At 49.0% G+C, this 16,560-nt stretch overlaps 1 protein-coding gene across 4 annotated transcripts in view; it reads left to right on the forward strand.

Moving 5' to 3' along the window:
- Nucleotides 1–690: 690 nt before the first annotated feature.
- FBLN7 (fibulin 7) overlaps nt 691–16,560 on the forward strand; it is a 64,014-nt gene continuing 48,144 nt past the window's right edge. For 2 of the 4 annotated variants that reach the window (XM_055400679.2, XM_055400682.2), the window contains exon 1: nt 697–1,393. In XM_055400679.2, the coding sequence (XP_055256654.2) occupies nt 785–1,393 (609 nt within the window). In that variant the 5' untranslated portion in view covers nt 697–784. Of the gene's footprint in view, nt 1,394–16,560 lie in introns of all 4 variants that reach the window. The other 2 variants (XM_055400681.2, XM_055400680.2) reach the window with 2 other exon arrangements.

Genomic DNA, 16,560 nt, shown 5'->3' on the forward strand with positions numbered 1-16,560 from the left:
ATATGCAGATGACACCACCCTTATGGCAGAAAGTGAAGAGGAACTCAAAAGCCTCTTGATGAAAGTGAAAGAGGAGAGTGAAAAGGTTGGTTTGAAGCTCAACATTCAGAAAACTAAGATCATGGCATCTGGTCCCATCACTTCATGGGAAATGGAAAAACAGTGGAAACAGTGTCAGACTTTATTTTTTTGGGCTCCAAAATACTGCAGATGCTGATTGCAACCAGAAAATTAAAAGACACTCCTTGGAAGGAAAGTTATGACCAACCTAGATAGCATATTAAAAAGCAGAGACATTACTTTGCCAACCAAGGTCCGTCTAGTCACGGCTATGGTTTTTCTCGTGGTCATGTATGGATGTGAGAGTTGGACTGTGAAGAAGGCTGATCGCCGAAGAATTGATGCTTTTGAACTGTGGTGCTGGAGAAGACTCTTGAGAGTCCCTTGGACTGCAAGATGATCCAACCAGTCCATTCTAGAGGAGATCAATCCTGGGTGTTCATTGGAAGGACTGATGCTAAAGCTGAAACTCCAATACTTTGGCCACCTCATGCGACAAGTTGACTCACTGGAAAAGACTCTGATGCTGGGAAAGGTTGGGGGCGGGAGGAGAAGGGGACGACAGAGAATGAGATGGCTGGATGGCATCACCGACTCTGCGGACATGAGTTTGAGTGAATTCCGGGAGTTGGTGATGGACAGGGAGGCCTGGCGTGCTGTGATTCATGGGGTCGCGGAGAGTCGGACACGACTGAGCGACTGAACTGAACTGAACTGCCGCTGGATGAGGGCAGCCTCAGTGTCCCCAGGCTGGAAAGGGGCGGTCAGGAGCGACCCGGCTCTGGGCCCGGGGGCCGCACGCACGTGTGCGCCGCCTCGGCCGCCTCCCCCGCGAGGGCGCTCGGGACGCCGGCGCTCGTCCTCCGCGTCGCGCCGGGCCTCCGCTGGGAGCCGCGCGGGTTGGGCCCGCTCCCAGGCGCATTCCTGGCCGGGCAGCCCCTCCTCCTCGGCTTTGGCCAAGGGGCCGGCGCCTCCCCGCCTCGCCGGGGCTGTCTCGTGCGGGCGGCCGCGGACGCGTGTGGCCGCGGAAGCTCCGGGTCCGCGCGCGGCGCACCTGGATCCGGGACTGCGCCTCCCGAGCGCGGCGGGCCGAGCTGCGCTCGCGGGCTCCCGCTTTCCTCCCTCCCCGAGCCGATCCGGGCCGAGCGGAGCCCGGGTCCCCGCCGGGGCGGCCGCGGCATCGGTTGGGACAACCTCGGCGGGGGCGGCAGACCAAGTTATCTCCCCTTCCCAAGCGGAAAGGTTCCGGTTGGCAAAGATGGTGCCCAAGTGTCCCCGGGCGCTCTTCCTTCTGCTGCTCTTCCTCGCCTGTCCCGAATCGCGGGCTTCCCAGGTCAGTGTCCCTCCCGCCAGTTCCCTGATCCTGCTTGCAGGGGAGGCCACGCCGAGGCCGAAGGACCTTGGCTCGCCACATTCCACCGGAAGGCTCGGGCCGGGGGCTTGGAGCCAGGCTGGGGCTGGGGTTCCGTTCCCACATCTGTCATCGGATGCATCGCGGGCCGGGCGTCTGTGAGGACCTGGGCTGGTCTGAGCAGTTGGTGCGAAAGCCTCGGTTCGCTGGGGGAGAGAGAGAGAGAGAGAGAGAGAGAGAGAGAGAGAGAGAGGCAGAAAGAAGGCTCTGCCTGAGAAGAACTCATGAGACGTTGGTCCTTCTCGGGTCTCCAGAAGAGCTCCCCGCTCACCCGCTTAGAGTAGAGGATGTCCCCTGCCTCCAACTTCCAACACTTAAATTTCTAACCGAAATATCCTTCTTCCCACCAACTTTTCTTTTTTTAAAAAAATTTTTAACACCAAAAACATTTTGTACTGGGGGTATAGCCCTGGTGGCTCAGATGGTAAAGAATCTGCCTTCTTCTATGTGGGAGCCCCAGGCTCTATCCCTGGGTTGGGAAGATCCCCTGGAGGAGGGCATGGCAACCCTCCACTCCAGTATTCGTGCCTGGAGAATCCCATGGACAGAGGAGCCTGGTGGGCTACAGTCCATGGGATCGCAAAGAGTCTGACAGGACTGAGCAACTAACATCATAATAGCCAATTTAAGCGTGTGGCTCCCACCACCGACTTTCTCAGCAGTTCACAGCACTTCCCAGGCAGGGGTGGGTGGGGAGGTGTCTGAAACAGCTTCACTCTGAGCCTGGGGGACCTTAGATTTGGGACTAAGTTTCTTTCCCAAACTTACAGGCAGCTTGCCCTTAGGTTTTCTCTCCCTGACTTGTGGCTATTGGAATCCTGATGGATTTATGTACTTGAACAGATTCACTTTTACATTAAGCAGCAAGGATTGATAGTAAAAATTAAGATAAAAATGCAGATTAAAGGGACTTCCTTGACGGTCCAGTGGTTAAGACTCCTCACTTCCAAAGCAAGGGGAGCCGGTTGGATCCCTGGTCAGGGAACTAAGGTCCCGCATACTGCAGCAGTGCTGTAGAAAAAGAAAAAAGAATTCAGTTAAAAGTGCACTTTCAAAGGTGAGATTGGACCTGCTGAATTCCAAGCCAGCTATCACCAGTCTGGTTCTGAGAACCGGAGACCCCTCCGTCTGTGACTGTGTGCTCTATGAGTTGTAGGGCAGCTACCCTGACAGTGCCGTTCACAGCAGTAACGGTCACGGCAGTATGCGTGTGTGTTCAGTCGCTCAGTCCTCGCTAACTCTTTGCGACCCCGTAGACTGCGACCCCATAGACTGCTAACTCTTTGCGACCCCAGAAGCCTGCCAGGCTTCTCTGTCAGTGGGATTTCCCAGGCAAGAATCCTGGAGTGGGTTGCAAAGTGGCGGGCGAACGCCTGTTTCTTTGCTAAGCATTCTCCCACGCTCTTTATTCTCAGAGCAGCCTTGTGAGTTGGGAACTGTCACCACCCCCATTTTGCGGATGAAGGAGCTGAGGCCCCGGGAGACGGTGACTTACTCAGGTTCACACAGCCTCATCTCTCCCTTTGGGCTCCAAGCCTTTTCCCTTCTCCACAGACGCTCACCCATGAATTGAATTTCTGAACCAAGCAGGCATATCGGTGGCCACTTAGAAGCCCTTGGGATGCAGGAAGGGAGAATTTAGTTCAGACCAAACTTGATCCGTGTTAGTGTGGAAGGGGTGAGTTGCCACCGCAGGGAGTCACTTGGTCACCAGGCTGCAGAAGGTCCCCACAAGGAACCCACCTAGCAGAACAATAGGGTTGCCTATTGCAGATTACAAAACAGAGCCTCAGGCCCAGAGTGCAAAGCTGAGGGATGCACGGGTAGGTGCATCCCTTAGCTGGCCCCCTACCCCGGGCCAGCAGAGGGGGCAGGGTAGACAGGATGCTGGGGGGGAGCTCTGTCCTGCTGTTACTTGCTGGCTCAAGGTTACCTGGACAAGGTGAGACCTTGGTAGTTCTCACATGTTTGCAGCCGCTGTTCAAATAGGGAAGTAAGCTCCTTCAGGCTGTGTTCTTGGGGGAAGATCTGGGTCCCATCCCTGCCCTGCCATGTCCAGGCTTCCTCAGATTCCTTATCCTCTAAACCTTGATTTCTTTACCTGCAAAAGCACCTGCCTCACTGGGCTTGGTGAGAGGGAAAGGGAGCAGAAGGGATTCTCCATGGAAGTTGGTTTAAAAATTCTAGTGAAACTGTCCTTCGCCCAAAGTCCTGTGTAGGTTGGGGACTCTCACCCCCAGTCCCTGTCTGGCTTTTCATCACGCCTGTCCTGAGTCACTTTGAAAGACTTTTGAGATCTGCTGTTGGAGAACTGGTGGTCCTGGGAAAGGAGGGGAGGTTGAGCAGTGTGGGGATCCCATAAATGGGGGCCCTTTTCCAACACTGCTGCCCACTCTGTGGTCTCGCCCTAGGAAGAGAGACAGCCTTGCTGGGGAGACAAGAAAGGAAGGACACTTAACAAAGCCCCATGCCTCACCCTTCTCCCCCATGGTGGCCCTCAATCTCCTTGTTGGCTGCGGGATGTGGGTGCTGTAGTATTTCAGAATATTTCCCTCTCTCCAAAGCCTCTCCTTGTGATCAGTTGTCACAGGGTTCCAAAATCCACTGTTAGAGATTCATTCTTTTGACTGTCTACTCCCATTGGATACATTGCTTTTTGGAGTTTATTGGGGGGAAAATGTCTTTAGTGTACATTCCCATGATTTTAACCATAGAGCTATGCTCTATGTTTGGCCATCTCCACCACAGTCAGGAGACAGAACGGTTCCGCCACTCCAAAATGACATCGTGATGCCCTGTGTAGGCACATGTCTGCCCACCGCAGCCCCTGGAATCACTGATCTGTTCTTCATCATTATAGTTTTTCATCTTCATAATGTCATTTAAATGGAAGCAAAAAGTACATAGACTTTTGATTCTGACTTCTTTAACTTAGCGTAATGTATTTAAGATTCTTCCATGTCATTCTGGGAATGCACAATTCCTTCCTATTGCTGGGTAGTATTCCACTGTGTGGACATGTCACAGTTTGTCATCTCAGCCATTGAACTTAATGACTCCCATGCTGTCAATTCCAATTTTGGGTGACTATGACTAGAGCTGCTATAAACATTCCCCATACAGCTTTTTGTGGAATGTAAACACTCATTTCTCTTGGGTAAATATCTAAGAGTGGGATTTCTGGGTCATTTGGTAAATGTATCTTTAACGTTGTAAGAAGCAGCTAGGCTATATTCCATTCAGTTTTATCATTTTCAGGATCTTCCCTGGTGGCTCAGACGGTAAAGCGTCTGCCTACAATGCCTACCATGTGGGAGACCCGGGCTCAATCCCTGGGTTGGGAAGATCTCCTGGAGAAGGGAATGGCAACCCACTCCAGTACTCTTGCCTGGGAAATCCCATGGATGGTGGAACCTGGTAGGCTAGTCCACGGGGTCGCAAAGAGTCAGACACAACTGAGCGACTTCACTTTATCATTTTACGTTCCTACCAGCAATGCATAAAAAGCCTAGTCACCCAGCATCTTCACCAGCACTTAACATTATTAGGTTTGTTTATTTGTCTCCAAATCACTCTAATGGGTATGGAATGATGTCTCAGTTTGGTTTAAATGCCCATTTCTCTAGTGACTGGCAATACTGGCATCTCTTCATGTGCTTATTTGACATTTCGATAGTCTACTGGGTGAAGTGTCTATTCAGGCCCTCTGCCCATTTTCCAAATGGATGATTCGTTTTCTTATGGTTAAGTTTTAAGTATTCTTTATATATTTTAATTAGAAATCCTTTGTTCAGGTGTGTGAGTTGCTTATATTTTCTTCCTGTCTGCAGCTTGTCTTTTTTATTTTTTAATTTTATATTAGAGTGTAGTTGATTTACAACGCTGTGTTAGTTTCAGGCACACAGCAAAGTGATTAATTATACATATTCATATATCTGTTCTTTTTCAGATTCTTTTCCCATATGGACTGTAACAGAGTATTGAGTGTAGTTCTCCATGCTCTATAGTCGGTCCTTGTTGGAAATCTATTTTATATAGGATAGTATGTGTATGTTAATCCCAAGCTTCTACTTTATCCCTCCCCCTCACCTTTCCCCTTTGGTAACCATATATTTGTTTTCTAAGTCTTTGAGTTTGTTTCTGTTTTGTAAATAAGTTCATTTGTATCATTTTTATTTTTAGATTGCACATGTAAGTGATATCATATGGTGTTTCTCTGACTTCATTTAGGATGATAATCTCTAGATCCATCCATGTTGCTACAGATGGCATTATTTCAGTCACTGCAGCTTGTCTTAACAGTGTGTTTTCCAGACCAAAGATTTTTAATTTTGATAAAATCCAACTGATTAATTTTTTATTTTTATAGATTTTGCTTTTGGTTTTAAGTCTAAGAACTCTTTGACTCCAGATCATTAAAGTTTTCTTATATTTTTTTTTCTAAAATTTTTACAGTTTTGCTTCTTTACATTTTGATCTGTGATCTGTTTTGAGTTAATTTTTATATAAAGTGTGAAGTTTATGTTAAGATGCATGTTTTTAAAGGCAATTCTCAATTGAAGGGGCTTCAATTGTAAAGAACCTGCCTGTGAATGCAGGAGATGTAAGACTTGTGGGTTTGATCCCTGGGTCGGGAAGATCCCCTGGAGGAGGTAGTGGTAACCCACTCCAGTATTCTTGCCTGGAGCATCCCATGGACAGAGGAGCCTGGTGGGCTACAGTCCCTGGGGTCTCAAAGAGTTGGACATGACCAAGAACATACACATGTACATATATGGCATTTTAATACTGAGTTTTCCAATGACATGAAAATTACATTTCTTTCCATTTATTTAGATCTTCCTTGATTTTTTTATCAGTATTTTTAAATTTTCAATGTGAATATGCTTCGTTAGATTTAAAATCTAAGTATTTCATTTTTGGAGCTACTTTAAGTAGTATTAGTTTTAAGATTTTTTCATTTCCAATGCTATATTCCTAGACTACAGAAATTCAACGGGCTTTTCTATGTTGGCATGGTATCCTGTGACTTTGTGGAACTCACTTATTAGTTATAGGGATTTCTTTTTGTAGATTCCCTCAGATTTTTTTACATAAACAATCAGGTTATCTGTAAATAGGGGCAGTTTTATTTCTCCCTTTTTTATACACGTGCCATTTATTTATTTAGCCTGATTACACTTATTAAACTCCCAGTACTGTGTTGAGTAACAGAGTGGACATCCTTGCTGTGGGAAGGATGCATTCAGCCTTTTTGTCTGTTTTTTAAATATTTATTTTATTTATTTATTTGGCTGCACTGGGTCTTAATTGCAACATGTGGGCTCTAGTTCCCTGACGAGGGATGGAACCTGGGCCCCCAGCCTTCAGAGTGCAATGTCTTAGCCACTGGACCACCAGGAATGTCCTGCATTTAGTTTTTTAATGTTAAGAGGTATGCTAGGCTATAGGTCTTTGTAGAAGTCATTTGTCAGGTTAAGGTTTTCTAGCCATAGCTTAATAGAGTTTTTATTATAGTTCAGTTCAGTCACTCAGTCATGCCCGACTCCTTGCAACCCCATGGACTGCAATACACCAGGCTTCCCTGTTCATCACCAACTCCCAGAGCTTACTCAAACTCATGTCCATCGAGTTGGTGATGCCATCCAACCATCTCATCCTCTGTTGTCCCCTTCTCCTCCTGCCTTCAATCTTTCCCAGCATTAGGGTCTTTTCAAATGAGTCAATTCTTCTCATCAGGTGGCCAAAGTATTGGAGTTTCAGCTTCAGCATCAGTCCTTCCAATGCATATTCAGGACTGATTTCCTTTAAGATACACTGATTGGATCTCCTTGCAGTCCAAGGGACTCTCAAGAGTCTCCTCCAACACCACAGTTCAAAAGCATCAATTCTTCAGCGCTCAGCTTTCTTTGTGGTCCATCTGTACATGTCCACTGAAAAAACCATAGCTTTGACTAGACAGACTTTTGTTGGCAAAGTAATGTCTCTGCTTTTTAATATGCTGTCTAGGTTGGTCATAGCTTTTCTTCCAAGGAACAAATGTCTTTTAATTTCATGGCTGCAGTCATGTGATTCCAGTGATTCTGGAGCCCAAGAAAATAAAGTCTGTCACTGTTTCCCCATCTATTTACTGTGAAGCGATGGAACAGGATGCCATGATCTTTCTGAATGTTGAGCTTTAAGCCAGCTTTTTCACTCTCTTCTTTCACTTTCATCAAGAGGCTCTTTAGTTCTTCTTCGCTTTCTGCCATAAGGGTAGTGTCATCTGCTTGTCTGAAGTTATTGATATTTCTCCCGGCAATCTTGATTCCAGCTTGTGCTTCCTCCAGCCCAGCGTTTCTCATGATGTACTCTGCATAGAAGTTAAATAAGCAGGGTGACAATATACAGCCTTGACGTACTCCTTTTCCTATTTGGAACCAGTCTGTTGTTCCATGTCCAGTTCTAACTGTTGCTTCTTGACCTGCACACAGATTTCTCAGGAGGTAGGTCAGGTGTCTGGTATTCCCATCTCTTTTAAGAATTTTCCAGTTTGTTGTGATCCACACAGTCAAAGGCTTTGGTGAAGTCAATAAAGCAGAAGTAGATGTTTTTCTGGAACTCTCTTGCTTTTTTGATAATCGAACGGATGTTGGCAATTTGATCTTTGGTTCTTCTGCCTTTTGTAAATCCAGCTTGATCATCTGGAAGTCCGTGGTTCACGTACTGTTGAAGCCTGGCTTGGAGAATTTTGAGCATTACTTTGGTAGCGTGTGAGATGAGTGCAATTGCGTGGTAGTTTGAGCATTCTTTGGCATTGCCTTTCTTTGGGATTGGAATGAAGACTGACCTTCTCCAGTCCTGTGGGCACTGCTGAGTTTTCCAAATTTGCTGGCATATTGAGTGCAGCACTTTCACAGCATCGTCTTTTGTCCCGTTCGTTCCGTTCCGTTCAGTCGCTCAGTCGTGTCCGACTCTTTGTGACCCTGTGGACTGTAGCCTACCAGGCTTCTCCGTCCATGGGATTCTTCAGGCAAGAATACTGGAGTGGGTTACCATTTCCTTCTCCAGGGGATCTTCCCGACCCAGGGATCAAACCCGGGTCTCCCGCATTGGAGGCAGACGCTTTAACCTCTGAGCCACCTACTGTGATGATATTATAGCGTCATCACAGTGTCTTTTATTGTAAGTGATGCTGAATCTTATCACACGCTTTGTCTCCCTCAACTGATACGATCTCATGGTTATTCTTCAGTCTGTTGTTAAAGTGGATAATGTTGATTGACTTTTTAAAATTTAGTTTAATTATAAAACTTTAATTGTAGTATAATTGGTTTACAATGTCATGTGATATTCTAATTTTGAAACCAGCCTTGCACTCCCAGATAAACCCTAATTGGATCATGTCATCTTATACATTGTATATATTTCTGGATTCTGCTTGCTAATGTTTTGTGAGAATTCTTGTATCTTGTTGATGAGGGATATTGGTATATAGCAGGGGTCAGCAGACTATAGCCCATGAGCCATATCCAGCCCACTGGTGCTCAAATCTGGCTACGCTGGTTCCCTTACCCGTCCCCATCGCTGCTGTTTGCACTGCACCTGTACAGGTGAGGAGCCGCAGCAGAGACTCTATGGGCTGCAAAGCCGGGAATGTGACTCTCTGGCCCTGTTTCTACAGACAAGCTGCTGACCCCTCGTCTGTGTGTTTCTCCCACTGTCTTTGCCTGGGTGCGTTACCGTGATAACACTGGCTTCCTAAAGTGAACTGCGAGTTGTCCCCTTCTCTTCTGTTTTCCGGCAGAGACTGTAGAGGTGGTGTCAGTCCCACTCGCAGTGTTTGATAGAATTGACCAATGAAACCATGTGGGCTTGGAGACTTCTTTTCTGGAAGATTCTTAATTGTGGATTCAATTTCTTTGACAGAGAACTCCTTCGGGTAGCTTTTTTTTCCTGGGGGATGATTTTTGGTAGTTTGTGGCTTTCAAGAAATTGTCCCATAGTCCTCTCTCTGTTTCTCTTGAGGCAACTGTTTTCAAGTGCCCTGGAAATTATTCCACATTTCTAAGTAACTGATCTACCGTGATGACAGATGAGTACTTTGTTCCATTGTTCGCTGCAGAGCCAGATAACCTACCATGATTAATTTTCTTTCTTGTGTAACTTTTTGGTTTTCCTCAAAGTTTTTCTCCTTTGCTCCATCCGTCCTCTACATAAGCACAGTAGTTTCCAAAAGTCTCTTTCCTGGTCCTATTCTGCTGGGCTCCTTGCCCCTGGATTCCCGTTTTGCTGAACCTTCTCTGGGCTCATAGCCCTGTGGCTACCCAGGGACTTTGGCCTGGACTGGAGTTTGTGTTTTCTGGATCATATGCCTTCCTCTTTCTTGGCTTCTTCCCTTGTTTTTTTGAACACATTGTCAGGAAAATGATGATTTAATTCACTATCCTTGTCCTTCCCGAGTCACCTTCATACTGTAGATGTTACACTTGTCCTTCTTTGAAACTTTAAAGTGGACAATGGTAGCCCCACTATCCCCACACTGTCGACGGGGAGCCTGATGCACCCAAGACAGTAGCAACTGAATCCGTGTATTAGGATCAAAGCCTGAGGGAGGAGCAAAAGGGGGAAAAGATGCCGCCATCCACTGTACCCCACTGACTGAGACAGAGGGAAAGGAGGTGGTGAGGGTTCGATACCTGTTCCCTGAATGAGATGGAGAAGGGTGGAAATGTGGAAATCTGAGCACGCTCCATCCTGGTGTAGTGTTGTTATCAAGCAGGGTTCTTGGCCTTCCCAAGCACTAGAAATTGACTTGAGACCAGACAGGTCCAGACAAGGCTTTATGGGGCCCTGCTGCAGCAGGTGAGACCAAGAACAAGTGACAAGTTCCCCTGGTCACTCGCTCCCCGAGGGAATGGGAAAGCTCGTTCCTTATATGGGGGTGTAGGCGGGTAGGAGTGTGCCCAGGGGTCAGGTGGGAAGGGTGGTTTAGGCACTTTGCCAGGCTCCTCAAAAGTGGCAGTTGGGCCTTTTGGTCTCTATACCCAGAATTTGCCCCAACCTTGCATGCACGCAGTTATTTTTAGTCTCATACAGTTTCTTTGTGTTTCCCTACTCGAGGAGAGTTGTGTCCAGCACTGCAGGGTCCCAGGTCCCGGCCTGTCTCAGTTGTGGTCAGTTTACCAATGTCAGTTCTGTTGCCAATTTAGATGGATAGCCTGGGGCTGCCTGGAGCCTTGGTTGGGATGGATTGCTGTTCACTTCAGAGCTCGACGTGAAAGGACACCATGCTTGACTAGAGAGGCATCTGCCATGCTCGTAGCACCAGGAGTATCTGCCAACTCTGCTGCCGAGTTTTATAACCAGTCCTTGTATTAGAGGGCTTCCCAGGTAGCGCTGGTGGTAAAGAATTCGCCTGCCAAATGCAGGAGATGCAAGAGACTTGGGTTCGATCCCTGGGTCTGCAAGATCCCCTGGAGAAGGAAATGGCAACCCACTCCAGTATTCATGCCTGGAGAATCCCATGGACAGAGGAGCCTGGCGGGCTACAGTCCATGGGGTCGCAGAGAGTCAGACACAGCTGAGCGACTGATCACCCTGTTTTAGAAGGACATGTGGAGATGAACCACAGCTACCGGGATGTGTGAATCATTCAAATCGAAAATGAGTTATTTCATAAAACACATATTTTATGCCTGCCATGGCCCATGGGCTTCCCTGGTGGCTCACATGGTAAAAAATCATGTGATTGATATGTGGGCAACCTGGGTTCGATTCCTAGGTCAGAAAGATACAACTGAAGAAGAGCATGGCTACTCACTCCAGTATTGTCGTCTGGGAAATCCCATGGACAGAGAAGCATGGTGGGCTACAGTCTTTGGAGTTGCAAAGAGTCAGACGCAACTGAATGATTGACACTTTGACTTTCATGGCCCGTTCGCCGAGAACCAAACAGACAAGTATCCTGCATTTGGTTCTGATCGAGCTGCTCTGGGTCTGGAATTGGCTGATCAGGTCACCAGTTTGAGCAGGACTCAGCTCAGCTGTTTTACTCACGGGCTCCAGGCTCCACTCTCTAGGCCTGGGCTCCTCTTGGTCTGTGGACAGCTGCCGGGTTAGCCAGGGCTGGGTGGTCCAGGGTGCCTCTGCTCCATGCAGTCCCCTGTCCTCCAGCAGGCTGGCCTGGGCTTTCCGCAGTTTGGAAAGCGGCCGAGGGCTAAGATCAGCAGGATGCACCAGACTTCTTGAGATGCTGGTCTGCTGTGAAGCTAAGATTTCGGTTTCAGTCAGGCGGGGTGGGGCCAACAGATCAGGGGACAAGATAGCATGTTATTAACACTTAGAGTTCTCGAGAGAAGGGGATCACAGAGAAAACATCAGGCAGAGAGAGGGATGGAAACTTTGGGAAAGCCTGTACTGGGGGTCCTGAGGAAAGGAATGGGTGAGACGGGCTAAGAACACTAACCGAGTTAGGACTGGCAAGTTGGAATAACGTGAGCGAGATGCAGTGTAGGGCTGTTCCTGGTTGTGTGTTGCTGGACCCTGGGGTTCTTCGGGGGGCGTGGCTAGGGTGGGGTGTTAGTCTCACAAGTGTCAGACCAGATGATCAGGGGGATGGGCTCAGCTTTGGTTGGTTTGCCACCTAAGGTGTGCTGGGCATGGGCAAGGGGGGTGCTGTGTTGTTTGCTGCCTCTAGGAATTTTCTAGCCCCTCCCCCCAAGAGGGACAGTCCGTGCCAAGTCACACAGCCCCAGATGTCAAAACATCAGATTCAGAAACTAGACAATGAAGTTAATCCAGAGCCAGCCTTGGAACTGTTGTATCGCTTCCAGTGTGTTCTGCCGGCCAAAGCAAGTCACAAGACCTGCCCATATCCGGAGATGGGAAAACAGACGACCCCCTGGATGGGAAGACCAGAAGAGCCTCTTGCAGGGAGGGCGAGATTGCCATTCTACAGACCTTCATGAGTACTGATCCAGGGATTCACTCCCCACAGGCACAGGGTTTAGACAAATGGGTGGGCTCAGGGTGAGGACGGGTGACTGGAAGGCCATCCTGGCATTTCCCCTTTCTCCAGCAGCCTCCATCTTTCCTTGGCACCTTCAGGAGGGTGACTCTTTCCCAGTCCTGTCAAGGACTGCCCTGATTGCAGTGATGAGCAGATATCCCTTTGCTCCGCTGGGGCAGTTTCTAGCCCTCGGGTCATTGGTCAGTGCAGGCTGAGGGTGTGGACTGGAGGTGACCAGCTGGGGAAGGAGACAGTGCACTGGGTCCTTGGGCTGGGCTGGAGTCTTCCAGGTAGGAACTGATGCCCTCCTAGGCCTGCTCACCCTGGCGGGTCCTGTTTGACACCTGCCTTGATTCTTGGCAGAACCAGCCAGTGCCTGTGGAGCACTCCCACTGCCACTGGGGCACCAGTCCTCCTTACATACAGCCACCCTCACCTGCTTCCTTTGTCAGCTGCTCCAGGAGAAGTGTCTGTCTCCTGAGTGTTGACAGAGGCTAGATGAAGCCCCTTATCAGCAGGGACAATGGTGGGACTGCCAGGTTTCTACAAACTTTCCCCAGGTTTATGCAGCCCTGGAGCCACAGGGCAGACTCCCTGGGTGGATAGAACTTCCTTTGTCCTTTTAAAGTCTCCACCCGAGTCTTCCCTGATTCTGTGGGACTGCCTGAAACTTAAAATAAGGACATCACAGATTTTTCATTTAAAAGAAAATTGTTGTCGTTTAGTTGCTCAGTCATGTCTGACTCTTTGCGACCCGATGGACTGTGGCCCCCCAGGCTCCTCTGTCCATGGAAATTTCCAGGCAAGAATACTGGAGTGGGTTGCCATTTCCTTCTCCAGGGGATCCTCCCGACCCAGGGATCAGGGGCTCCTGCACTGCCGGCGGATTCTTTACCGTCTGCGTCACTCGGGAAGCCCCTAACACATGAAGACCTGTAGGCAAAAAAAAGAACCACAAAACTACTTTCAGAAAAATATCAGACACCTTCAGTCATTTACACTGTAATGTGAAAACATATAGACTTGTCAGTATCAGCTTGGAGCTCTTTCTTTGACTGCGTAATTAGAGGTTTTACTTTCCCAGAAGGAATCTAACTAGTAAGATAATGTGCTCATTCAACAAGTATGTCCTGAGAGCCTGTCCTGCCAGGTGATGTCCTGGGTCTGGGGAGGCAGCCTGTCTGTGTTCTGGCTCCCGCTCTTCCTGGCTGAGTGACCTGGGGCATGTTCTTGCCTCTTGTGAGTCAGTGCTCTCCTCTGAGATCCCTGTCTCATGGGACTATAGGAAGGACAAAGTGAATGACACTCAAAGAACAGATCTCAGTACGTGACCCAGACCCTGCTCTCACATGGCTCGCCAAACATGCAGAGAAAAACAAGACAGACCTGAAAATATCCAGAGGCAGACAATGGAAATGTGGTGTTGTATTGGAGGGTGGCCAGGAGGCTGCCCTACACTCAGTAGGTGGGTAAGGGCTCTCTGAGAGGGCGCTTCTAGTGAAAGTGGAAAGGCTGACTTTCAAGGACCAGGGTCAGAATCTGGACAGAGCGAACGGCCAGTGCACAGGCCCTGCGGTTGAAATAAACTTGCTAAGGTCTGTGGAAGCTAAGGGCTTCCCAGGCGGCACTAGGGGTGAAGAACCTGCTTTCCAGTGTCAGAAACATAAGAGACACTGGTTCGATCCCTGGGTCAATGGAGAAGATCCCCTGGAGAAGGAAATGGCAACCCACTCCAGTAATCTTGCCTGGAGAATTCCATGGACAGAGGAGCCTGGGGGGCCACAGTCCATAGCGTAGCAAGGAGTTGGACATGACTAAAGTGACTTAGCTTGCAGCACAAGGTGTGTGGAGAAATACAGAGGTCTGAATATTGGAACCCAGAAGGTGTCCGATTTGGGCACACTTGGAGTGGCAGGGCTTGATCACACAGCGTTGGAGGCAGAATAATGCTCCCCCCCACAAGATATCTATGTTCTTATCCAGGAAATCTAAGAATCTTACCCTGATTTTAGCCCAGCAAGACCCATGCTGGAGTTCTGACCTACCAGACTGTAAGATAATAAATATGTTGCTTTAAGTGGCCGGATTTGTGTTGATTTGTTAGAGCAGCAACAGGAAAAGAATCTGCCCTGTCAGTGACCTGGAGAGGAGTTAGCCTTTATTTTCATGGGTGGGGAGCCACTGGCAGGTGGAAACAAGGAAGTGATGCAGTGTGGCGTCTAACCTCTGTCTTCGGGAAGCTTAGATTGAAGGAGGGCCCGCGAGGAGCATGTGGGATGCAGGTCCAGGACAGGATGGTTTTCATCTCACGTCTACCTGCTCACCCAGAAATGCTTGGGATTTTTCGCTAGGGAGGGTAGAAAGGTCTGAAAGTACACCACGTGTTACTCAGTCCTTCGCAACCGCGCAGGTGCGTTTCTCTAGGGGCGGGACTTCCGAAGCGCCGCCTCCCACGCGTGGCCACGCCCACCGCAGCCGCCCCTCCTGCCCTCACTTCTGCCCGTGCTGGCGGCCAAGACCAGGCTCCCAACCCCGCCACCTCTTTGCGTCAGCCCCAGGAGACCAGGTCAGATCCGGATAGTTCACTTTCATGGGTCTCCGAAACCTGGGGTCCTGTGTGGACGTGCGCGCACCTGGCCGAAGCTCCCAGAAGGGCCTGCGCATGTGTGTTGGGAGGGGGCTGCCGGGGCACTGAGAGGGTCCACTGGCAAACCGGGGCCTCCTTTGAGCCTCTCGTCCTGGTTCTTTTGGACTGAAGAAATGGGCAGAATGTGCTCTTCCAGGGATGGACTGGACGCGATGTGGCAGGGAAGGTAGACCCACCATCCATCAGCCAGATACCCTGAGCCTCAGTTTCTCTAAGCTGTGTAATGGCTAGGCCATGGTGCCCAGATATTTGGTGAAACACCAGTCCCGGTGAAGCTATTTTTTAGATGTGATGAGTGTTAAATTGTCGACTTTGAGTAAAGCAGGTTACCTTCCATAAGGAGGGTGGGCTTCATCCCAAAGACTGAGGTCCTGGGAGAAGGAGGGCATTCTGCCTTCAGACAGCCTTTGGATATGCAGCACCAGCTCTTCCCAGGTCTCCAGCCCCCACACTGCAGGAGCCAATTCCTTAAATCTCTCTCCTCACTCTTTGACTACGGGAGATGTGCATATACTGAGTCGGCCAAAAAAATTCATTAGCGTTTTCCCGTAACATGTTATGGAAAAATCTGAATGAACTTTGGGGCCAACCCAATACAACTGGTTCTCCTTGATTCTGTTTTTCCTGGAGAACCCTAAGATAATGGCCTTGGGCAGCTGCCCCCTAAAAGTCCCCCTCTTCCCCCAGAAGTGTCCTTTCTTTCCTCTTCAGTGTGGTTGCTGGGTCAAAGTCACTGGGATGAGAGAAGTCAGGGAGTTATAACCTGCTTCTGATTTGGTCTACAGTTTAAAAAAAAAAATCTTTCAGAGAAAAAAAAAACATGTGTGAATTCTACATGACTCACATGCAGAGGGCCTCAAGCCTTGGCTAGCAGGCACACGCTTGGCAAGTATGCTCTGTCCTTTCATAGACCTAAAGTCGTTAAAACATCTGTGTTCCCATTAACAACATGCTGACGTGACGCATAGCTGTGGCTTAGAGGAAACCAATGCAAGACGGCCCATCCGAGGTCCAAGGGGTCATCTGCAGCCGCTTGGAGGGGCCTGGGGTTCTGTTGCCACTGAAGTGGCTTTTAGAAATAGTCTCTTTGGCAAGACTGATGTGAGGATGGCCATCAAGCCAGGTCATGTGAGAACAGAGCCTCAAGAACACCTCCACCCACCAATCCGGCATGCCCTGGCAGTGCTTTGAGAACTGAGCTTCATTTGTAAACTGAACCCAGACGGCAAGGAAGCCTGGATGGGGCAGGAGGGTCCACCCACCAAGTGCTGGCACGGGGTTGCAATGAGCTGTGGACACAAACTGTCTTTGTCTGTGTCCAACCCTGGGCCAACAGGTGGGGTCTCTGAGCTGCTTAGCCTCCCAGGAAGAGAGTGTTTAACACCTGAAGCGTCCCCACCAGATCCATCAGAATGAATGTTGTAAGAAGATGAGTTGGAAAGAAGATAGGCA

Source organism: Moschus berezovskii, chromosome 11 (genome assembly GCF_049115385.1).
Source record: "Moschus berezovskii isolate FMDL1 chromosome 11, NW_MosBer_1.0, whole genome shotgun sequence".
NCBI lineage: Eukaryota > Metazoa > Chordata > Mammalia > Artiodactyla > Moschidae > Moschus > Moschus berezovskii.